Here is a 23,595-nt window from a genome sequence, read left to right as displayed (position 1 = left end):
TCTGGAGTTGAAATAAACACAGCACATCAAAACAGAGGCATCAAACAAAACCAAAATGTATTTAACATGGTGCAACAGTCAATGCCATAAGAAATCACTGTATAAGTACGCAGAGTTACATATAATCTACACATATCAATATGACTTTACAAATTTCATATTACATGTTGATACACACAAAATGGACTTGGGAGGAAGCACTTGTTGCCAGCCCCTCTGGGGGCAGTTTCTTACCTACTTGTAAGGTAGGGTGAGACAACACTGGTTTTGAGAGTGACCATATGTATTGCGATCTTATTGCGTTCTCCTGTGACTCAGAGTGGATAATAATCTCCACCAGCCATATGACAAAATGGCATGGAGCTTGCTCAGTATACAACCATCCCTTGTGGGACGGAGGTTTGGCAGGTGTGAGGTCCCTGGTGGGTCCTCAGCGTGGCCACGAGGTTCTTGGAGCAGGCCCTGGCTCTCGGAGGGGCCAGGCCAGGGGGCAGAGCCCACAACCCAGAGTGCAGTGGCATGCTCTGTCAGGACCAGACACCTTCTGGATCTGGAGAGGCTGGCACTAATTCTGGAAGGTGCTATACCTGCTCCAAGGGAAGCCTTGCAGGAAGAGCCTGGAGCCCCAGCAGGAGTGGCCAGGGAGGTTGGCTCCCAGCTGTGCTCCCTGCCTGGGGCTGGGGTGGCACCACATCTCGCCTGGGAAGGTGAAGTGGGCTACAGACCAAAAGCCCTCCTCAGGGCACACAGAAAGCTGAAAGGTAATGTAGGCAGTCCTATAACTGCTGTAATAGACACTGTGGGTGGAAGAGCTTCCTAACAGCTCCAGACTCTCTGTGGGAGGGTTAATACCTTATTTACCTTTCTCTCTCCAGCCCCTCTCCCCTTGTCAAGCCTGTGCTGCTGCGCTCAAGTTGAAGGAATGAAACAACCACAAACCAGGCCTACTGTCCTAAAAATAGTGGCATTAACAGGGCACTAATCTACATTATGGCTCTCAACGATTGCTATCAGGGGTGGAGCTGGACAAGGTAAACTACAGTTGGAAATGCAGCAGTGTCTACAGACCAGGCAGGGCAGGGTGAGCAAAGGGCATTTTGCTGTATCGGTGTATATCACTGCTCCTGAAAGAAAGTCCTCAGCACTTCTCAGGGGCTTCATTTGTGGCTGTGCGAGCAGTCAGTGACATTTGTGCCATGAATACCTTACTTGTGCCCAATGGAAGAAAATTACACCCTGGGAGATATCCTCACTGGCAAAACCCCAGAAAAAATGGAAAGCAGAAGTGAGAGAACTGAAAAAAAAGGGAAGTAGAGGGTAAAGCGAGAGGAGAACATGAACATAGGAGAGAAGGAATGACAGAAAAAGAGGAAAAAATATGTGGAAAATAAATTTTTTAAATAAGCACCTCATTTGGGGTTTGCAGGAGGTGACTCAGCGCCTGCAGATCTGAGTTCTCCTTTTGACTTGACTGGCTGGCTGTGTGCCTTGTGCCTTGCTCTATCTGAGGTTCTTACCTTGCAAAGCATCCAGGAGGACAAATGTACTGGCAAAGCACAAGCATTTAAAATCCTCCAGCAGCCACAACAATCAAATGCTGTGACTGAAATGTGAAAAAAAAGAATGAGGGGGAGATGGGAGGAGAGGCAGGGAATCAAGGAGCAGAGGAAGGGTGAGGTGTGAAAGAGAGGAATGGGGAATGAAAGACATGGGAGACCAGGTGGAGGGGCAGGAGATTGTGGAAATGAGGTTAGGTATTGGTCAGAGTCTCTAAGTCCTCTTTCAATGGCAGGGGGAAGAGCTGAAACTCATCCTGCTGACCTGCTGTAGAGACTGACACTCTCAGGCTCCTCACCGGTGTCACCTCTGCAATCCCTGTCCCAGAGCAGAGGAGCCAAGTAACCACCAAGGCCTGTCACAGAGAGGTTTCTAGGCAGGAGGAACGCCTGATGTAGAAATGCCGCCTGTCCTGCCCCTCCGGCCTGTGCACGATCAGGACAGGGAAGAATCTGGCATCGTGGTAGGTTGGGGGGTTCTCGTTGACAGCCAGCTGGCTGGAGTAGGAGCAGCACTGCTCGTCCTGGCAGCCCCGGTCTGCAATGCTGCTGCTGCGGCTCCTCCAGAGGCCTGTCCTGTGGGAGCCATGGACGCGGCAGAGCGAGAAGCGGCTGGTGTTGAGGGAGAGGCGGGAGTTGCCGCTGCAGCTGTGGAAAGCGTGGCGTGAGAAGATGGAGGAGGTGCTGGAGGCACGGTTGCAGCGTTCACAGCCGTGGGCCGTTTGGCCGTACCGACACACCGCGTAGCTGTTGTAGGCCGGGGAGTTGGCCAGGTCCATGAGCATGGCCTCCGAGTAGCTGGGGATCAGCTGCCGGTTGGTGCAGATGTGCCACTCCAGCTCGGTGCTGTCCTGCGTGGTGTCACGGGGCATGCGGTACCGGTACAAGGGCTCCTCCGCCGTCGTGGGCGCCGTGTACTCCAGGCCCAGCAGCTTCTCCACGTGGTAATGGACGTAAGCAGTCCGGTACTCTATGAGTACCCTGAGCGGCCACGAGATCATCAGGACAGCTGCCACCCAGAAAGCATAATGGGACACGTACCACGGGAGGTGATCCGGGTCTCCGTAGGCCATCATAAGCTCTTTAAAATCCACGTTTTTGAGCTGCATGCCTTCCCTCACCTCCATGTAGTCATCTAGCCCCTCTATCTCCGTGAAGAAATGAGCTCTCTGAGTCAGGTAAGAGTTCTCAGACTCAATGTTGGCAAAGCTGAAGCACTTGGTGAACCTCAGCTTGGTGGCTGTATAGCTCTCTAAGCCCAGGAGCTCCTTGGAGATGTCCTTGTATCCACAGTGAGAGTAGTCAAACTCGGCTTCAGCCACGTGTGTGTTGACCCTCTCATGGTAGACCTGCGTGGTGGTGTAGGCATCACCGTTGCGGTAGCGGGTCACCTGCCGGGTTCGCCGTACGAAGTGGTAGCTGATGGCCTTCCACCAGATGCATGGGGTGGCTTGCTGCATGCGGTTGATGCACTCGTACACGCTGTCCACGTCTGCCTTGTACTGCAGCTCCCTCTTGACGTGGCAGTGCCAGCACTCCACCAGGTACACCACATACAGCATGGAGAGGAAGGCCAGCGGGATATAAACGTAGCCATCTGAGCACGGGCTGTCATGGTAGATCATAGACTTGCCCTTGAAGGAGCTATCGAAGCTGAGCTTGGTGACTCTGGCCAGCTGACACCAGGCCACTGCACCCAGGCAGCCATACATGAGGATGGAGAGGAGGAGGCATTTCCAGTGGGACTCTCGGCACATGCAAGCGCTCAGGGACTGTTTCACGGGGCGTTGCTTCAATCACACCGCCGTGCAAGGGGAGAGAAAGACAAAGAGAGAGCGAGGAACCCGTCAGTCACGCTGCTTTGCACAACACACACAGTGGCTGCTGCCATCAAGGCTGTGTCTGGCTTTTCTCTTGACTGCCTGAGAACTGGGACACCACCCTACTTAATATAAATGTCAATATAAACAGAAACACCCTGCCAGGGACAGAGGCCTGTGGACAAAGCTCTTTCCTTGCTTCCTTCTGGCTATGGGGAGGGAAGCTGTGCAGCAGTGACTCGCTGGGCCCACCCCCTGGTCAGATGGGCACCTCTGCAGGGAGCAAGACAGGTCCCCCCATCTCCTTCTCCCTGCCTGCCACCAGTATCATTTACACACCCTGCCATCTTCAGAGGCTGCGAGTGCTGAGCAGGTGAACAGCCAAAAGTGTGGGGCTGGGGAATTGCCCCTTTGCTTTGTGAGTGCCCCATGCGTTAAGTTCCCACATGCTGCTGTTGGGGAGGCTCAGGAGCAGCGCCTGTCGCAGAGCTGCGGCCCCACAGGTTGTGCCAGCACAGGAGGACCAGCACTTCACGCAGCTAAAGCTGCTGCCTGACTCAGAGCTGACTCACATCCAGCCCTGAAACCTACCAAATGATCGACACCATTTTCTTGGAGATGAGCCATCAGGAAAATGACTAGATTCAAGCACATTTAGTTGAAAAAATTGTCAAGATTACAGCACGATGCAGCATTGCTTCAGGCTGGTTACACCAGCTCTGACCTAAAATACTTGAAAGCTTCAGTGTTGGAGCTAAGGGTGTATGCGTGAATATTTAAAACAGCACACTCCCCTCTTTCTTTCAAGTCCCAAAAGTCAGGTTGGGAGCAGAGCTGGGTTCACACTCCTGTACTCCCACTTCATCCCCTGAGAGGGCACGATTGCAGTCCTTACTCCAGCCCTGGTGCAGTGAATCAGCTGCATTGTCATGCAATGTTCAGCTATAAGGAAAAATGCCAAATGGAGCCAAGCAGCTAGCGGAAACAGAGTTGTGTCCCTGCAAAGAGCAGTGGCAGCATGAGTTACACCACTGGCTGGCAGCTGTCTGTATGTAGAGAGTGCATGAAGAAAGATCCCCACTGCCCTAGTAGGTAATGAGGAGGGCTGTTTGCATCCCTTTTGTTACTGCCATCCTCTGCCTCTCTCCTAACCAAGGAAATGACAGTGAGAAAGCAGATACACACTGATACTCATGCATCATCATGCCCTCTGCTGAGCCTGATTTCATGCAAAAATAGAAGCACGCTGTTACTCCTTCTCCCAAGGGCCCATCTCTAATGCATCAAACTACTCTGTAGATGCCAACAGATGCTAGGTTCAGGAAATGAACCTTTCTTTCTCCACAGATAAATTTCTCCCCCAGTAAAGCTTATCTTGGACCTACAGCAGTTAGGATTCAGTAAGTGATCTTGAACCAGCAAGGAATTTAAGAAGCAGCATCTTGTAACTCAGGAAATAATAGCATGGCGCCACTGAAAAGAGGAGTTTGCTGTCTTCTCAATAAGATGGAAGCATTTGGCATCTAACTTTGAAAGGCTATAGGGTCAGATTAATACTGCTTAGCTTTTTTTTTTTTTTTTTCCCCTGGGAGAGAGAACCACTTCTAAGTAATCATAGAGGATTTTATGACTTGCTGTGAACACTGAAAAACTAGATTTCATGGGTTTTGGTTTTGATTTCATAGCTTTTAATTTAACACCGTGTAAGTGCAGAGTAATTTTATTGATTTTAAGTGGTTATACCAATACACACTTGGACTTAGGACAGAATCTGGCCCCTGATCCTTCCTGATGCATCCAGAAGGAATCTGTAAAAAAATTTATATTCTTGTCCCAAAACATTTGTACATGTGTCAGAATAAAGTATAATTATCCTGGGCTGTATTTTGGCTTCTTTATTCTCTTTACAGCAGCTAAAACAGATGTAGAGAAGCTAAGTGGGTTATAAAGTACAGGGCACATAACTTTTGTAGGTAGGGCAGTGAAAAAAACCCTCAGTATAGGTAAGAATAAGGCTGTTTTTCTTAGCCTTTTGCAGGAAACTTAGAGGAAAACCACCAGGTGGCTTCAGGCAGTCCCTACATCAGCTAAAAAGTAACTAGAGAAGTTTTGGGAGTGAATGCCCTCTGTGAAGTCTAGATGCACTCATGGAGAGCATCTCTTTAAACTCTTGCCAAATACCCACTGCTCAGTCTCAGTGTGGTTACTGCCCCAATGTAGGCTTCTGCCCCAGCTGTACCCTGGACCCCAGGTGAGAGCTCCAGCCTCTCCTGACTTATGGGAAACCCACTGGAAATTACTGACTTTTACTCTTTGTCTCTTCTTGACATGAAACTAGAGTTTTTAACTTCTATAGTAATGCAAAAAATATAAACTGTAATGAAGAACTGCAAAGCTCTATCCTTTTTTTTTTTTTCTCCCCTGAAGGTTTTCTGAGGTGAAGAAAACTTTAAACACTAACATCTCTCCACTACTGAGACTGCAGAAGGAACAGCAGGACAATATCTCAACACATGAATTTTTGCTTTCATTCAGGCTTCTGCAGGTACCTCTCATTTAAAATCGCTTAGGGTTCACACAGTGAACAGTGCCAGTGGACCCACCAAAAAATGTCCAGCAGTCAGTTTTAATGTAAGGTGAGTGCTTAAGGTGTCCACACAGCTCCAGGAACCCCATTTTTTTCTGTGACTTGTTGGAAGCACTGTCAGCCTGGCCCTGGGCACAGCCAGGCGACAAGGCTGTCCCATGCCAGTTAGGGCACTACTAGCCAAAGGCACTGCAATCCCACTTTACCTCGCTTACTTTGACTAACAGCTTCTCTGTGGTCCAACCTACAACCCACAGGCTGGCTTCTGCCCAAGGGATAGTTCAACCAGCCCTGCTGCTTAGGGCTATCAGAGGCCATATCAGAGTGGGCAAATACCTCCTAATGTGCTTATCTCCATGAAATGCCATCTCCCCTTTGGGGGATGAGATAGCTCTGGTTCCACCAGTCCTAGAGCAGCACCCAGCTGGGCTGGCAGTAGCTCAGAGATTTGCAGGTCCAAGATGACATTTCTGTAGGCATCCTCTGGAGGCACTTCAAAAATGATCTTCAGCCCACTGCACTGAAAGGGCTGGATCAGCCCAATACAGATTTTCTTCACTGTTCTCACAGCAGCCTGCAAAAAAAGGCAGCTTCTCTCCTCTGCACTAGTGGTGAAGACATGAAACCATAGAGCCCACTGCCACATCTGATTCACACACCTACCAGTCCAGTTCAGCAGGGTCTTCATGTTCAAAACCCTCTGGTAAAAAACACAAGTTCTTTCAGCTGGCTTTTCTGACCCACTGTGTCACTCCTGCTGTTGTTCCTAAGCAAAGCCCAGTCTCTGCAGGTCCTCAATTATAAAAGGATCCCTCTTCCAGGGTCTACTCCCACAACTGTCCTGCCTGTTTCAAGTTCTGACCATGTTCATCTGGCCTATAACCCCCCATTTCTCCTTCTCTTTGCTGAACTAATTACCTAACACAATTATACTATTAGAAACACTATTAGAATGTTTGTAAGAAAGACATGAAATAGAACATAACTACAATAAAGGTATCAGACATTCAAAACTATAATAAGAAAATATATCTTTTCATCTCTCTCTGCCTAACAAACTCATTAATATGTTAATCCAGTGGCTCCCAGACTTTATTAATTAACATACCACCTTCTTACAAGAATTATGTTTGTGGTACTGTGTGGAATTTTCTCCTTTCCGTGCATAGTGTTTCAGATAGAAACAGGGCAGGCTTGTATTTCTGGATGAGTACAATAAATGCTTAAGGAAAGTAATAATTTCCATGATAACTTGGGATAGCCAGTGAACAGAGTTGCATCCTTTGAGGAATGCTGTGGCATCTGTGTTGTTTTGATGTGGAATAAAAGCATAACCCCTGGAAAATCTTAACAGAGAAACATAATTGAAGAAAGCAATGACATAAAGCCTGACAGAAAGCCAGAGCCCAACAGAGACTAGAATAGATGGAGGCTCAGTTGCCAGGCACTTTGTCTGCAAGCTAGGGCTAAAGGGCTTGGTTCTCTAACCCAAACCAAGAGAGGTCTCCTCCCTCTCCTGCTTGTGGGGGGCTTTGATTTGGGCTTTGTTTACAGCATTGACCTGAAAAACATCCTGACAGATTAAATGAGGCACAGGTTCCCCAGAGAAGCTGTGGATGCCCCATCACTGGAAGTGTTCAAGGCCAGGTTGGACAGGCTTTGAGCAACCTGGTCTAGTGCAACATGTCCCTGCCCGTGGAAGCGGGCTGGAACGACAGGAGCTTTGAAGGTCCCTTCCAGCACAAACTGTTCTGTGATTCTACAACCACGTATTGCAAAGCAGAATGTCAAATCAAATGGTTCACCCAAAAGGTCCCAACCTGCTCTGAGGACAGTACAAATTGTAAAAATCTCCTGTTATGGATGGAATGCCATGAAGCAGCACAGCTGAGCTGTCAGTACCATTGTTTATGGTTTTCAGGTTGTGTTAAATACACATGTTATTAATAACATCTTGCTAGTCTCTGGCATGCTGCTGAACTGCTTTCAGAGGCCTCACTTCTCATTGCACCGGTCGGGATTGGAAACTCCTGGTAACTCTCACCGAAACTATCCTTAATCACATGCCAAAATTCACCTAACTCTTCCACACTTAAAAACAGTAACCAAAAAATATTTTCTAAATTCTTTAGCAGATCTCAGCATGAATGAGGAAAATACCATGAGTGAGAGGTGGCATGAGTAGGGAAGGCTATGTGTGTCTGTGTTGTGGACCTTGTGGAGAGTGACAAGGTTTAGGGATAGCCCGTCCTGAGCTGTCCCTGGCCCCAGGCAGTTAGTCAGCTCCACAGGGCAGCTCTGCATTTGATTTTTTTTGGCTCATCATTTCCAGAAGGCTCAGAGAGAGCAAAGGACCTGTGTACCACTCTGTCAGCTCCATATGATTTGTTTGCTGTCTGGTCTTGTGGAGCACTCTGAGAAACTAAAATGATAGATGCTATTTAATTTGTGGCCACAGTCACTGCAAAATAGCCTGGAAATCCCTAACTGCTGATGGAGAACTGGAATTTCAACTGACACCTGTAGGAGTTTCCAGGCTGGCAACATTTCAATTATTTCTCCTTTAAGAAACTCAGCTTGCAAATGATAGAACATCCAGTCAGTGGTTGAAAGGGCAATTGCCTTCAAAGGCACCCTCTGATGGCAGATGCCCAAGATCAAAAGCACGTTTGCAAGGGCTGAGGTGGAACCTTCTTTGCACAGGCACACCCACCCAGCTCCTCCTGGCTCAACAGCAGGCAGGTCAGGTTCTGGCTGCAGCAATCATAATTAAAACCATTCAAACGTGCTCTGTGTTGTAGGAGTATGCAGATTTGGGCTGTTAATCTTGCCTAGAGTAAAGAGGTGGAGAGAGAGTCGAGGGGGGTGTGCACACCCTGGCACATCCTCTGCTTAACATCTGGAGCTGAGCGTGCTCTGGTGGCAGGAGCAAAGGCCTGGTGCTCAGGGTTTTGGCTGTCTGAGCCATCCCCTGATTCCTCACAAGTGACCAGATTTAGCACACTGGTAGGTAAGTTGTAGCTGGTAACCACCCTAAGTGAGCATGAAAGTGACTGCACAGGGGGTGGCCAAGAATAAAAAAAAAATACTTTCCCTCAAACCCTGACTTTTCCTTAAAAGGCATATTCAAAATGTAAAGAACGACAACAACACATTTCTGGATAAACAAATTGTGTTTATGACTCTAGGTCCCCTTTCTCTTGATGGGTAGATAGAACAAATTAATTCCTCAAGGCAGAAGCCAAGGCAGTCTGGCTACCCCTGCTCTTCCAAAGGAGTTCCCCACTTAGCAGGAGGAGGAAGTGCCACACTCAGAGAAGGCCAGACTGATTCCACCAGCCCAGATTTTTGAATGCTTACCCTGAAACTCTCGTGCCTGTGTTTTGCCCCTGCTGGCTTGCTGCTTTTGCTGGCCTCTGGATACAAGTGTGCCCAATATCAGGACTCACCCACCAGCCATCCACTAGTGGCAGGGATTCCTACCAGAGAATAAACAACCAGATAGTTCTTCAGTCCTTATAGGTAGTCACAGAAACTTCTCCTACTAACTTTGCATGGTTATGCTAGGCCAGGAAGGTTCATCTTATATTAAAACCCAATTTACATTTACACCCATTCTCCAAGTGATGAAGAAATTATTTTATATAACTGCCTTCTCACTCAGAAGAGACTTCTCCATTCTAATTATGACATCTGTCAGCCTTCTTTTTGACAATTCAAAGGAGCCAAAATCTTCAACTCCTTCACTTCACTGTTCTAGCTCTTTCTGGTGCTCTGCTCTCTCTTCAGCACCTTGAGATCCTTCTTAAGTCTGTATCTTACAAGTAAGTAAAGGACTTCAGCACTTATTTCACTGGCATCATACCAAAAAATAAAATCACCTTCCATTCCCACTCATTCCCCCTTTTTACCGTCTTCGAAGATTGCATTAAGAGATTTCTGCCCAGCAACATCCCAGGAATTCATGTTCAACCTCTCACTCACTTGGCTCCCAGGTATTTTTTGAGTCACTCTTTCTGAGGACAGCTGAAAGGTTGGCTGCACTCTCCACCCTGAAATGTGTAACTTCAGATTTGGCTTTGGACTGAGTAACTAAATTATCAAATGAAAGAGATCCCTAAGGAGAATTGTGCTCAGCTCATCATTATAGACCTGCCTGCTACTGTTTGTGCCAACTGTAAATGTTACCAGCAGTGATTTTATGCTTAATTCCAGTGAACAGTGTCAAATCTGGTAATTATTCCTGCAGAACTCTGCCAGTCTAATAGCTAAATACCCCATTAACTTATACAAGACAACTGTTTTCACAAAGCTAAGTGCCAATCACAAAAACAAGGCTGTAAGCATTGTGTGGACACTGAGGTGCTCCTCACATTTCCAGTGTTCACTGCCAGGAATAATTCCATGAGTAGTTCTGCATGCAATAAGAGAAAACCTCCCAAAGCTTCAGCAGAGCACATTATCAACTAGCTTGCTATGTGTGACCTTCATCAGCAGCTGTATTTTACTCCAGAAGAAGCTGTGTAGCAGTGTGGGCTTGAAGCATCTCTCGTTCCAGCTGCCTCAGTAGTGCTCATGGCATGCAAGTGGTTACGGTGACACTGAAAAAACTCTTGTTTTGCTCCCTGCCAACTTTGACCAGCACAATAAATTTTAACTGAAAGTTGCCAAACTGATACTAATATAAGGAGAGGAAATAGCCTGTGATATCTAAAGGAAATATGCCAAATTATGGAATCACATTTTTTAAACATTTGATCTATAATTTTGCCTTATCCTTGCTATATGTGTCTATCGACAAAATGACTTTTTCCCCTTCTGACAGACTTTATTCTTCAGTCTCCTTGAAAACTCCAGCATGAGCTGTATAAGCAGAAAATATGCTGCCTCAGCATGAATTTATCCTGTTTGTTTTGTGGACAGTTTGGGGCCCAAGCTTGACTGTGCCTGGTTCACAGATAGGTACCTCTGTTCCCCGATTTCAAAAGCATTAAAGTTCTCTTTTGGGGAAATCATGTCAAAAGCATTTCCTGTCCTTTTACATCCCATGTGCGTTTGTCCTTGGTGGCTGACCTCAAGAGCTGCAAATTTGCTGAAGGAAAATGCTATCATGTCTAAAATGAAAGAACGAGAGAAAACAGAGGGCAGCAAAGACGTGACCTGAATGGAATTAGAGAAATGAAAGGGAAACATGGAAGGTGGGAAGAAGTGAAAGAGGGAAAAGGACAGCCAGGACATGCTCCAAATGCCAGTAGCACTGAGGCAGGGGGAGGGTGCTGGCAGGTGAGGATAGAGGCCAGTCAGCTTGGACACAGGGCAGGAGAAAGTCAGTTCCAGAGAAAGGACCTGGGTGAAGATCAATGCAAGCAGCCTGAGCCTGACAGCACCAAAGCATCCTGTGAGCCAGCAGCTACCCCAGCCCATCCATGGCCTGGAAAGCTGATACTCCCAAATGGCTGCTTTCTTGCTGCTGGGAACTTCTCCAAAAACCAGATCTAGGCCACTCTCCTCCCCAAGCCTGGGGGATAGGATAAGGCTGCGCTAAATTGGACCAGAGATTCCCACGGAGGTGAGAGTGTGCTGCAGGGCCAATGCTGCAGCTGTGTCTCAGCACGATGTGGCATCACAGCATGCTCCTGCTCACTGCCAAAACCTGTCTTTAGGGCTACAGGGTGACTTTACTGCCTTCAAAAACAAAACAACCCCACATCTTGCCATTACTCGTGTAAGCAACTTGAGTTAATATTGTATTTTTTCCCCTCTCATTTAGCAAGAATAATCTTCCTGTCTATGGGAAAAAATATAAGGGAGGAAACACTGACAGAGGACTGCAAAAAAAAGAGAGAAAATCAGATAAGAAAGAAGAAGAAATGGTGGATAAATTAACACCAGTCATAACTGAATTTGCCCCTGTGGATTTATGCTTGTGATTAATATATCCCAATGAGATACTTGAGAGGGAAAGAGTAATCAATAACCACAAGTCATACACTTTGGCAGGTGGTGACCAGAGTCTGGATGAAAGCAGAATTTTGTCTCTAACTTTGACAGCCTCCTCAATCTTGGTCAAGACAGGGCAGGAGAGAATGCCTCATCTCCTGATGGCAGGATATAATGCTGAAAGGATCACTGAGTCCTTGCTAGGCAAGCCCTAGGCTGTGCTATTAATCAGAACTGAGGAGAGCCCTTACATCAGGACCAGCCTCTGGTGCTGAGAAGGGCTTCACCACTTCTTCAGTGGACAGGGGTGATGCAAGAACAAGGAGATTTCTATCCACTGTCCCCAAGCAGCCACAACAGATGTGTGTGCAGCTATCATCTTCCAGCTCCTTAGGTGATCCTGGTGAAAGACCAGCCTAAGAAGTCTGGGCTGACCAGGCAGATGACAATTGCAGAAGTGCAACCTCTCACTGCTTTCTAGGGCTAAATGAACTCTCAGGTCAGATGCTCATTAGCACAGTGAGAAGGAGCCTGATGGGCTGTGCTAACCCAGACATTGATGTAATGGTGGGCAGAAGTGCTCCTCCACCATGTGACCCAATCTGGGCACCGCATGGGGTATCGGTAATAAGGCCTGGTAAGGAGAAAGGGAGATATTACAACAGTCATCTCATCAATCCCCTCCTGGGGAGCCTGAAACAAAACGCCTCCTGCCATCCGTCTTGAACGGCAAGAAGCCCATTACTCCTAGCTCCTGCTGAGCCAGTAGCAAGGAAAGGGAAATACAAGGGATAGAAGGCAACAAAAAAAAGCCATTTTGCATCAAAGAGAATCTCCCTCCAGTCCTTGAACACACAGCAGATCGGTTGCTGCACATCTATTTGCTCATCTGTCACAAAACTCCTGTGAGAATACAAACTTCCTGCAGGCGGGGGCCATGATGTCAATGCACAGCAGAAATGCTGTTACTAGGTTTGAAAATAAGAACCTGCATCATGCACTCCACGTGTTTGTAGCGTCACTGGCTCAGGCCTTGGCAACTGCCCTCCTGTGGTGAGCAGGGATTGCCTGGTTTCTCAGGGTTTAAATCCCTGTGGAGACATAATCTCCTCCTTCCACCAAGGGAGCTGGCAGGGGGAACACCTCAGGGTAGGCAGGTGCACAAAATGGCAGCGTTAAGTCCTTTACGCAGCAGAGCCTATTGCAGGACAAGTCAGAACTATGAAAAGACACAAATCTCGCTGATCCACCTGAAATTCAGATGCTAGGAAGCTCCTGAAGTACCACAAAAAGACAGTCTGTTATTTCACACCGATCATCCTCATGAATTCAAGCCAGCATCTGAAGAGGAGGAAAACAGAGGTCAGGACAGAAAGAACCCACAGTACTCTAAAATGTCAGATTCAGGATTAAGTTCTGCAGGATACTTCCGAATTCTTGAAGCAGAAATAAAGGAAATCCCAGAAATAAAAGCTGTTTGGATCCCTGCCAACATATATGCTGCTCATTGCAGCAGGATGTGAAAGCAACTCAGTACAATACATATGTGAGTGCCATGAAGAATTTGGCCCTAAACATATCCATGAGCGATGCTTCTTCATGCTGCTCCAAGGAAAACTGTGCAGTTGTATCTTCAATGCCAAGGAAACCTAGCAACAAAATGGTCATGATTTACAAAATAGAAATTAGGGCTATTTTTGTGGCAGCTTTTTACAAGATCACCAAAACGCTGCACTAACAAAATTACAGCTTTTTCCCCCAAATTGCTGATGCTGCTGCCACTGGCTTTCAACTCCATACCAATACAAAGAGCATATTTGGAGGCAGAGGATTTTTCCCACTAATGCCAATGCTGGGTATGAGGTCATCAGGAAAGGAAAGCTGGGATTCAAGCTACCTCAGAGCAAGAGAGTAACTCCAAGAAGAGTTCTTTTTCTACACTTTAAGCACCCATCATACTTAGCTCATATTACCTACTCCCCTGTCTTGAATATTGGTGGTTTCTAGTAGACACAGAGTAAATTTTACAGGTATAACTAAGTGGCTTACCTCAACACTTATCAATTAACTGAAAAAAGCATCACATAACCACAGAAAAGCTCCTGGGGTGCAGTTCCCAGCTACTGTTGGATTAGTAAGGCCAAGCGAATGACATGAGCCATAGCTGGCTGTGCCACCTGGCATTTTGCAGCCTGCCTCATGCCTAGGCAGCCACTTGCCCCCCACCACAGCCAGCCACGCTGCACAGAGATGCCCAGGCAGCTGCCCTTGCCCCTGTTCCCACACTGCAGGAACATACTAAAGAAAGGGCTGATGGCAGCATCCATCCATCTGTTTGTCCTGTGGCTGCAGAGTGGAGCAATCCTCAGCAGGGTGCTCCAGCCTGTGAAAGCCGGACACAAAAGTACCACAGCCCCCAGGGATCAGCCAGGTGCAGCTGGTGCACTGGTGTCCACTCAGCGGCTTTGCTGAGATAAAGGGAAAACTGACACCAGCCAAGGGAGAACAGAAGGGATAGTGGGACCAGCTCCCACTCCTTCAGTCCTTGAGGGAGGGGGAAAGCAGAGGGGATAAGGGGGGAGTAGCTATCTGCCAGCCTCTGTGCTTGACAAAGTCTCCTCTGGGTTCAATAGGAATCCTGTAATGCTTGCTTCGCTCTCACCTTTACACAGGAGATGCAGCTCCCCAGGGGTGAGAGAGGAGCAAGCAGGGAGAGGAGGCTGGCTGTGCTGCAGCTGGTGTGTTCTCCTGTGCTGTGCACACCACCAGCCTGCAGCAGGGCATCTCAGTGCCATAGTCCAGTGGTGCACGGAAGCTTGCTCCTTCCCACTCCCAGGTTCCCAGGGTGTCTGGTGCTCTCCTCATCCTTGAGGAGCATGTCCTGTGACTTAGTGCTCTCACCACTGCCACAGGTCTTGTGTCCTGCCCAACCTTCATTCAGCCTCAACATGAGGAAGTGAGGGACTGATCTGAAGCCAAGCCAGACAACAGCTACGGGGAAAAAGCAGAAAGCCAGTAAAGACATCCATGTGAGGAGGAAGCCAGAGAGGTGTTAGTTCCACACCAGTTCTCTAGTTTGCAGCTTAGCCATTGAATGCCTCTGTTTAAAGACTTCAAAAATGAGAAAAATAGTTCATTATTATGAATCCCTTTTAATCTTTGCTAATCAGACTAAAGGAATGCCTTGAGATTTAAATGAAGGATACAGAAACAGCCCTCAATTCCTCAGGAGAAATATGATCCAGGACTGATTCAAGCTCCAGTGAAGTCTGGGGAAGTCTTTCAAAGGGGACCTGTGAATGAAGGTTTTCCCAGAACCATGGCATTTTATTTTTATTCTCACTTATTTGTAATGCCATCCTTTTATCTAGCTAAACCACAACAACATGGCTCTGTGATTTGAGCCTTTCCATGTGTGACTTCCCAGCCAGAGCCCTTCAGCCACACCTCAGCAAAGGCAGTGCCAGCCTCACCATGATGGGCTGCTGCAGCTCAGGCTGCGGCCATGCCAGCTCCTTCAAGCTGCTGAGCTGAGCATCCCTCACGATAACACCCAGCCACTACTCAGGCTTCAGCTGCTCTGTCAGATTTGGGGAAGCTCTACACCTTGCTGAACACAGCTGTGACCTCAGCGCTGTCAGGTGCTCTGGTTAAAATAAGGGAATATCCCAGCAGCTAATGCTTCCCTGGGAGAAACAAGTTTTCATTATAAATATAATTTCTTCCTCCCTCTTGCTTCTCTGTGACACATTCTGCAGCAATATGTGACAGCACAGCAGGCGAAAATTTCACTGAAAATTCATTTAAAAACCTAATGGTTAAAAGGGATCCTGAGAGCCAGGACTTTTATTTCTTTGCCTTGACTTTAACCCATGGCATGCTGTCAGCACACCTTCTTACACCTCCTGGAAACACTGAAAAAATAGCACTTATAAAATGATTTCACATGAGCATTGCAGCAGCACACTTCAGGAAGGTACATCATCTGCATGCGAGCTGCTGCTCCCTGCCACTCTGAGTACCAGCTGGTGAGAAACAGAGGATTTAGCTCCTTGCCCTGGCCTGCTGACAGGCAGTCCCCTCCGGAGAACCATGGAACACCTCAGGCCTGAAGACAGACTGCCATCCCCACCCTTTCAGCACATGCCCTCAGTACACTCCTCTTCTACCAGGTACTGGCACTTCTGCCTGGCCACCTCACTTGTAGGAAGTCAAGAGGGAGTTTTCCCTTTATTTTTGGTGTTTAGAGGGACCCTAATGCTGGCAGGACTCCAGTGGCAGATGCTACCACTCCATGGCACTCTGTGCTCCCTCTGCCCATTACAGGGTGGGGAGATGGCACGGCTTGCTCCTGTGGGTGTGTCATACTCCACAATTCTCGGGCCAGCTCCTAAGGGCAATCAATCACATGAGTATGAAGAAGGCCTTCATCCATAAATCCATCACCACAAATCACTTCTCTCTCAAAGCCATGACCTCCAGAATTCTCTGACTGATCCCACTCTCTTCCCTGGTAAGGTCACGTAATTTGGACTCCTCATTTTCCAGCCACCTCAATTACCTACCCTAGGTTTCCTTGCCAGGAGCGGGACCCTTCATGACCTGCTCTTTGCCCTTTGCTCTCAGCTCCTACCTTGCCAGGCCCTGCTCTCACCTGCTGGTGGCTGTTTCCAGCCTGTCTTCCCTGAGGCCCAGAACTACCAATCTTTCCCAAGCAAGGCCTCTGGTGGCTGAATGCTGAACTGGGATGTGCAACACCTCAGCCATGCAGGAACGGCGCTGTGTGCGAGTTGGGATTCTCTGTGCATTATTCACCTGGCGTAAAACAACGGAGGCCAAAAGTTCACACATTTCAGGGGGTGTGAGCCCCCTCATCCTCTCCCAGTGGCATGCATGGCACCTTGAGAGAGGCTGCCAGCTGCATCAGACACTGCTCCACAACCCTAACTCCACACTGGGAAGGCTGCCAGCCTCCTGTGCCATGCGCAGCCAGGCTCTTCCATCCTTCCCACTCGTCATCTGTCCCGCCTGTTTCAGGCACTTTTCTTCCTTGCTTTTACTGCAGGGGAGATGTGCTGTGGGCAGAGCAGCCAGTGCTCAGGGAGGAGCTGGTGCCTGTCAAAGGCAGCCTCAACCCTGCCCCACCGTGTGGTGCTGCTGGCAGAGACCAGAGCTCCACTCTGGCAGCATCCTCGCTGTAAGTCATGGCTGGCTCCCCTGCAGAGTGCTGCTGAAATAAAGCTGCCCCGTTAGAGTTTTGGGGAGTTAACACAGCTGGTACAGCAACTGTGACCTCGAAAAGTTTCACCATGTGCTATTTTTAGCTTTACAGGTCTTAAGCTCTGAGGAGCGCAATGAATGATTGGAGTCTGAAAGTGAACTACATTTTCCATTATTAGAACTTAAAAACTAATTAACTACTTAACCATACTTTATCCAAAAAGTAGAACCTGAGAAAACAGACACAGCCATATCTGCTGTGCCACAACAGTGCCACTGTAACAACTGAAGGGCCTTACAGTGCTGGTGATAGCTCAGCAGCCACTACTTTTGGTGTCAGTTCATGACAATGTGTTAGGACACATGGAGAAACAAGCCCTGCTGACTGTGGATTACTTAGGGATACTTTACTCCTTTTACCCTCTATTTCCACAAAGTCCCTGGTCACTGGCAATGATCTGAACTATTTTCTTCCAAGGTGTAGAAACAGATGGAAGGAAGTAAAGTGCTGCACTCCCAGGGAGAAGATACCTCCTACCTCACTCTTGCAATGGCTTGCACTGATTGCAAAGCATCCTTGGTATCCAAACCTTGCTTCTTGGGGGAGATCATCCTCTGGGGTCTCTGAAGTGAGAAATGGAGAACAAGGAGAGTATTTGGGACTTCCAAAAAGTGTGCAGAACCATTGCTTTTCCACCAAGTATCAGGTGGCTGTCTGTCTACCTGAAAGAACACCAATAGAAACCAAGTCTGAAGGGGACCTACCACCAAGTCACCTAGTCTGTCCCTTTCCCGTGAAGCAACATCTACACATTTAACAGCCATTTGCCTAAATTTTTCTTGTAACTTTCCAGTAGCAGAACTCCACGAGCTCCACAGTTGCTACACTGAGAAAATTCCCGTGCTGGAGGGATTGGAAAAGTCAGCCTGAAGGAACAATTCACTTCATTCTCTGCCACAGTGGCGAGGAGCAGAAGACTCTGCTCGTAGTGGCCTACACAACTGGAGAGTAGGCTGCCCTTCAGAGCTCAGACACATTCGTTTGGCATTTCCTATCCATTTTATTAAAACTCTTGACAGCTTCTCATGTGAAGTGCAGAGAAGACAGCCAACTCCAGAGCACCAAGAACAGACATGTGATCAGAAGATAAAGTGGGACAACAAGAAGAACAAAAGCAGAAAAAAGATGCAATGGCTCGGCATGGATTTTCTTATGACAGAATCTGCAATGCAAATACTGCCTGAAAATGCAGGATCATGAAAAATACTGCCACTCTTGATGGACTTTTTCCCTTGCCTCTATGAGGAAAATAATTTGGAACAAGGAATGAGGAGCACTCTTTGGTTTATGTCTGCTGAATAGACCAAGGACAGGAGGGGAATAAAGGGTCCTGTCCTATTTGACCTTCATTCAAGAGAGGGGATATCATGCACTTTGCCTTACAAAGACAACTGTTTGGTCAGTCATACTCACTTGGGATGGTGACAGCCTTCCACCAGGCTAACCAGCACCTATCATTCAGGGGGATTAGCTGAGCAGGTTTTTGCATGAGGTTTGGAAGAGCCAAGGAGAAGGAAAAGAGTTTTCCTAGGAATCATGTCTCACTCATTTCCTGCCCATCTCTGGGCAGTGTCTGTTGTGTGAGTGCCCTGGGCAGCTTTTGAAGGGGGAGGTTTACAAGGAAATAGCCCCTCTCTGGAGATTGATATCCAGTGGTGTCTCAGCAGCTTTTGCTTAACCTCTCATCCACCTGGGTACAACTCAGCCCATAGATGGGGACAATTTAAAGCTAATTGGTCTGTTAGTAAGGGCTTTATGCCTGGTGTTTTCAATGCCATAAAACAAGCCTTGACAAATAAAATAAATGTTGGGGGGAAAGTATAAAATCTGGATAACTAAATGGAGTCAATGCTCCAACCAGAGGGTGTTTCTCCAGGGGCACACTGAAGAGGAAAGGTCCCAGTTACCCTTTTGACCTGACAGCCTGTAAAGCTATAGCCTGAAAACAAACACTATGTATGATTTCTTAACTTATAACACCCCTTTGGCATTCTTGTGACCACAGGTAGCACTTTACAAATTAGCCCCTGTTGTGTTCTGCAGTGGCAACACAAGACAAATGAGGCAGTTTTAAGTGGCCCCTCTTTTCTGTAAAATTTCCATTGGAAAGCAAATGACCGTGGGTTTCAGGAACATTGACCCATGAGGTATTCCCTTTTATTTAAATAGCTTAACTGATTACATTATGTCATAACCAATTGAAGTTTTTAAATATGGAAGAGAAGATAAAAACAGGCATGGACAACTGCTGTTTGACTTTGCCAGTACAGACAAGACAAATACATATTTCAAAATGTCAAGTGGCTGCTGCTTTCAGCTTTCTTCAGTGATTACTTGGCTTTGGAAACAAAAAATGATGTTTCTACTCACCAGCTTTGTTTTCCTTTAAAAAACCCTCTTGATTTCCAACTAAGTTTTAAATATTTTAATATTTAAGACCATTTCCCAATTGAGTTATAAATAGCAGAAATTAAGACAAGTCACTATCAACTCTTTGGTGTAGGTATAGGCTGCCACAGTAACAAGAAAAGCAGACAGCCTACTGTTTAACCAGGGCAGTACAGAGCAGCAGGTTCTGCTATTTCAGAGAGGAAAGCAAGGGCAAGTATCTCCAGAGAATTAATCTTCAGCAATAACTACTAAAAAATTGGTAAAACGAATCCTTTGCATACTCTCTCCTGAAAGATCTTGATTCCTCTTCGCAAGAGTTGGTGGAATGGTAGAATCCTACACTAACAACAAAAGCACATCTGTTCCACGTCATTCAACTCAAGCAATTAATGTTTCATTAGAAAAAACCCAAACCAGAACACTGTCAGGTAATCTGAGGGCTTGCTCTGACATTCAGCAAAGTCAGCAGGAAACCTACATGGTCCTTGGCAGAAGAGGACAAGAGCTGAGGCAGGTAACAACTGCTGCTCTCCTTCCTGCTCTGCAGCTGTGCCTTTGCTTGTCCTTTTTTCAACAACAAAAACTTGAGACTTCAGACACATTCTCTGTTACTAGCTCGGGGTTGCATTGATTTAATACCCAATGAAGGCAATTTTCAGTCATTGTTACCATTTAGGTCCATGCATTTGATCTAAGTAAAATCTATAAATGACAAGGTTTAACAGAGGACCCCATGAAATGCCCATTTAATACCAATACAGGTCATTTACATCCAACTGCAGGCCCAGGTGCAAAAAGACTATTTACATGGCAAGGGAGAAGGCATGAGGAAAGACCAATACTGTAGGACTGCAGTGTTAGGATATCACAGGCATATGAGATATAGACTCAAATGTGCAAATGTTTGTGTTGGAACAGAAGAGAAACTGAGAACAGGATGAATGAAGCAAGATACAGAGAGTGCTTAGCAGATCAAGTACTTTCTTTCTGCAAATAGCTTTGATGTTTTTATGGTGGACTTAATACATTGGAAAGCCTTCAGTAGCTCCTGGTCCTAGACCAAATAAATTAAAAAAATCCCTTCCAGCATTAAATATCTATTGATCATCTGCAGGGCTGTAATTACATTGGTGTGCTCTACTGCTGGAACACCAGCTGTATCCTGGATTCAGCCACAGCTCTTCACAGTGAACTGTGTCGCAGGTGTTTAAAAAGCAATCAAACAAGAGAAAACCCTAATTTTCACCCATGGATGACAGTTTTTTCAACCTGAGCTGCAAAGCCAATTTTCAATTATAGGTAGTTTAAACTGCTGTTTGGTTTTCAGCTAAGTATCTTGCAGCTTCACGTAGGCTTTGTTGAGGTTACTGGATTTTGACTACGGGATTATGTGACTGTTGATGAGCCATGGGACCTGCTAACAAAAGATTTAAGCAGACTAACTCCAAACAGCAATGTTCCAGGGCTGCTTTCACTTCCGTTTTCAATTTTGTCTTCTCTAAGCCTGTTTCAAGGCTGCTCTCTGCATTCCTAGGAGCATGTACATTCGTTTTTAACTCCATATTGTGAAAAAAGTTCACTCACTTCCATGGACTGCACATGGATTGCGTGACATAAATGGCAGACCTGTCAAAACTGTTGGAAGCAAAGGCTACATTAGGCATAGAAGAAAATCCAAGGTGTTTTTAAAACAGGACAGCTTGCTGTCCCAACTGCGCAGGATAGCACACACACATTGTCACCTACTGTCACACAGCCCTGCAGTTCTGTCTGCCCAATACCTCGTGGCTCAGGATTCCGTGTCAACACTCAGACACATCCATTATTGCCTCTTTATGATGTGCAAGGCCACAGTAAGTGGTTCACAGATGATCTGAAGAACCCTATTAAGCTATATTTTCTTCACTGTTTTCTGTTGCAGCTTAGACAACAGGGGTGCCTAGGCCCCAAGGGAAATGGAGAGGCACGACCTCCTCCTTTGCCCCCGAACACCTGAAAGCCCCAGAGCCCCAGCCTGCCAGCCCGTTCTCACGCCCCGTGTGCCCCTCCGGCCACCTCCGCCAGCGCCTCGCAGAGCTGCAGTCCCCCTGACCATTTCTCAAGTCCCAAGGAAGAGGCAGGCTCTTCCAGGCCAAACCCCAATGGGGCTCATTTGGCCAAACTTCCACTGGCCAGGCCCCCTTTGGCCGCCGCGGCACCGTTCCGGTGCGGAGCCGCCGCCCGAGCCCGGCAGCCGGCGCAGGGCCGGGCTCCGGGGCCGGTGGGTGAATCCCCGCCAGCAGCGGCCGCCCCACGGGCGCGGGGGGGTCCCGCCGGCGGCCCCGGCGCTGCAGGGCGCGGCGGGGCAGCACCGCAGCGCACCGCGGCTGCAGGTACCCGGGCGGGCTGTAGCTGCGCTCCTCCGTTCTGCCCGCGGCGCAAACATCCCCAGCCGGGGCACCCTCCTCCCGCACCGCACCGCCCCGCACCCCGTCCCCGCGGCGGGGCTGTCTTTGCCCCTTCAGTGTCCCCCGGCCCGGGGCGGACGCCCCCGCCGCCGCTCACCTCCTCCCGCTCGGCGGCGGCGGCCCCCGGCGCGGGGGTGCTGCCCGGCCCGCTCTCGGCAGCCGCCTCGGCATCCCCCTCCGAGGACATCCTTGGCCATCACCGGCAGCTGCGGCGGCGGCGGGGGCTGCGGGACCCCGAGACGGCGGAGCCCCCCGCGGACCGCGCCCCGCGCCGGGGCCGGGGCTGGGGCGAGCCGCCCCCCGCGCCCAGGGCCGCCCTGCCGGGTGCTCCCGACTCCCTCCACCATCCCAGGCAGGCGGGCAGGGAGGGAGGGAAGGAGGCGGCGGAGGGGAGGAGAGAAAGACGAGGCGGAGTGGGGGGGTGCCCCGGCCGCTCCCGGCCCCCCCAGGTGGGCAGGCGACTGCCCGGCGGCTCCCGGCGCGCCTCTGCGGGCGTCTGCGAGATGCCGGGCGTGCCCCCTGCCCGGGCTACGACCTCGCAACCCCTACCCTTGCGGGATGCCCTCTCTCGTCTTCTGCTCAGGGTGAACCTCGCTCCCCATCCCCGGGTGCTCCCCGCCCGCCCCGGGTGCACCCCGCCGCCGATCACCCCCCTCTCAGCGCAGCCTCGCGGCTCCGCCGCCCGCAGCTCAGCCCCGGCCGCTTCCCCCGCGTTCCCCCAGAGCCCCGGACTTCGCCCGGGCTGGCGGCGGGACGCGGCCCGGCAGCAGCAGCAGAAGGGGCAGGAGGAGGAAGGCTGCTCCGCGGAAGCGCTTCCTCACGAAGCAGCCCCCGACGATGCCCTACTCCCCTCCCTGATGGCTGGAGCTGCGCACCGGGAACAGAGGGCAGCGCTGTCGGGACGGAGCTCTGGGGCTGCCCCCGCATCCCGGCCCTGCCGCCCTCCTTCACCTCCTTATTCTCCGAGGAGTAGCTGGCGGTAGAAATGGAGGCAGCCAGCTGCTGCTGTCCCTTCCTGCCCTCCTTGCAGCCTGAGCCTCTCCTCTGATTTCATATACCTCCTGCACAGGCTTTCTCCCACAGTTGCAGCCCCCTGCAAACTCCCTGCCCTGTCAATATTTCTTCCTCCTGCTTGCATCCTGTGCTCATCGCATCCAGTCATGATTGGCTCTCCTGCTGATCAGCACTGGTGTACTGCACCATCTTACCTTGGCATGTTTGCTTCGTGTTTCATTACACTCTTGTGAGGCTCATCTAATTTGATCCATTTCTTTCTCTGTGCCTTAGAGCAGCATATATTTTAAACCCTTCATAAAAATCTTACAAACAGGCAAGTGAACACTCTTGAAGCATCAACCTTCACTTTAATATTTGTACTTCAACTCCTGTCACAACATGCTTCCTGCTTTTTCAGCTTGCTGCTCTGGAAAATGCCACTCCAGGTTCAAGGCACTCAGACTGCATAAGAGATTGTTTAGAAGGACTGTAAAACAGAAAATGGTGCTTGGTGCGTGAATGCATAAAGCAAAAAAACCCAAAACTTGGATTTTCTAAAAGTATTGGGTTCTGCTAA

General features: G+C 48.7%; 1 protein-coding gene across 4 annotated transcripts; it reads right to left on the bottom strand.

Moving 5' to 3' along the window:
* Positions 1–40: 40 nt before the first annotated feature.
* Positions 41–22,291, bottom strand: LOC111930217 (transmembrane protein 151B-like). Of its 4 annotated transcripts, XM_086892849.1 has the most exons (4): positions 21,322–21,366; positions 17,662–17,747; positions 16,558–16,718; positions 41–3,346 (listed from the first exon to the last, which is right to left on the bottom strand). In XM_086892849.1, exon 4 carries the CDS (start codon positions 3,311–3,313, stop codon positions 1,916–1,918), a length of 1,398 nt encoding a protein of 465 aa, XP_086748975.1. In that variant the 5' UTR covers positions 3,314–3,346; positions 16,558–16,718; positions 17,662–17,747; positions 21,322–21,366; the 3' UTR covers positions 41–1,915. The 4 variants fall into 4 exon arrangements, with proteins under 4 accessions (XP_086748975.1, XP_086748976.1, XP_086748974.1 ...); XM_086892850.1 differs by lacking the exon at positions 16,558–16,718 and having other exon boundaries at positions 21,322–21,379; XM_086892848.1 differs by lacking the exon at positions 16,558–16,718 and having other exon boundaries at positions 21,202–21,353.
* Positions 22,292–23,595: the final 1,304 nt, after the last annotated feature.

Source organism: Cyanistes caeruleus, chromosome 6, assembly GCF_971803275.1.
Source record: "Cyanistes caeruleus chromosome 6, bCyaCae1.hap1.1, whole genome shotgun sequence".
Classification (NCBI taxonomy): Eukaryota; Metazoa; Chordata; class Aves; order Passeriformes; family Paridae; genus Cyanistes; species Cyanistes caeruleus.
This window is presented reverse-complemented; position numbering and strand designations above follow the sequence as displayed.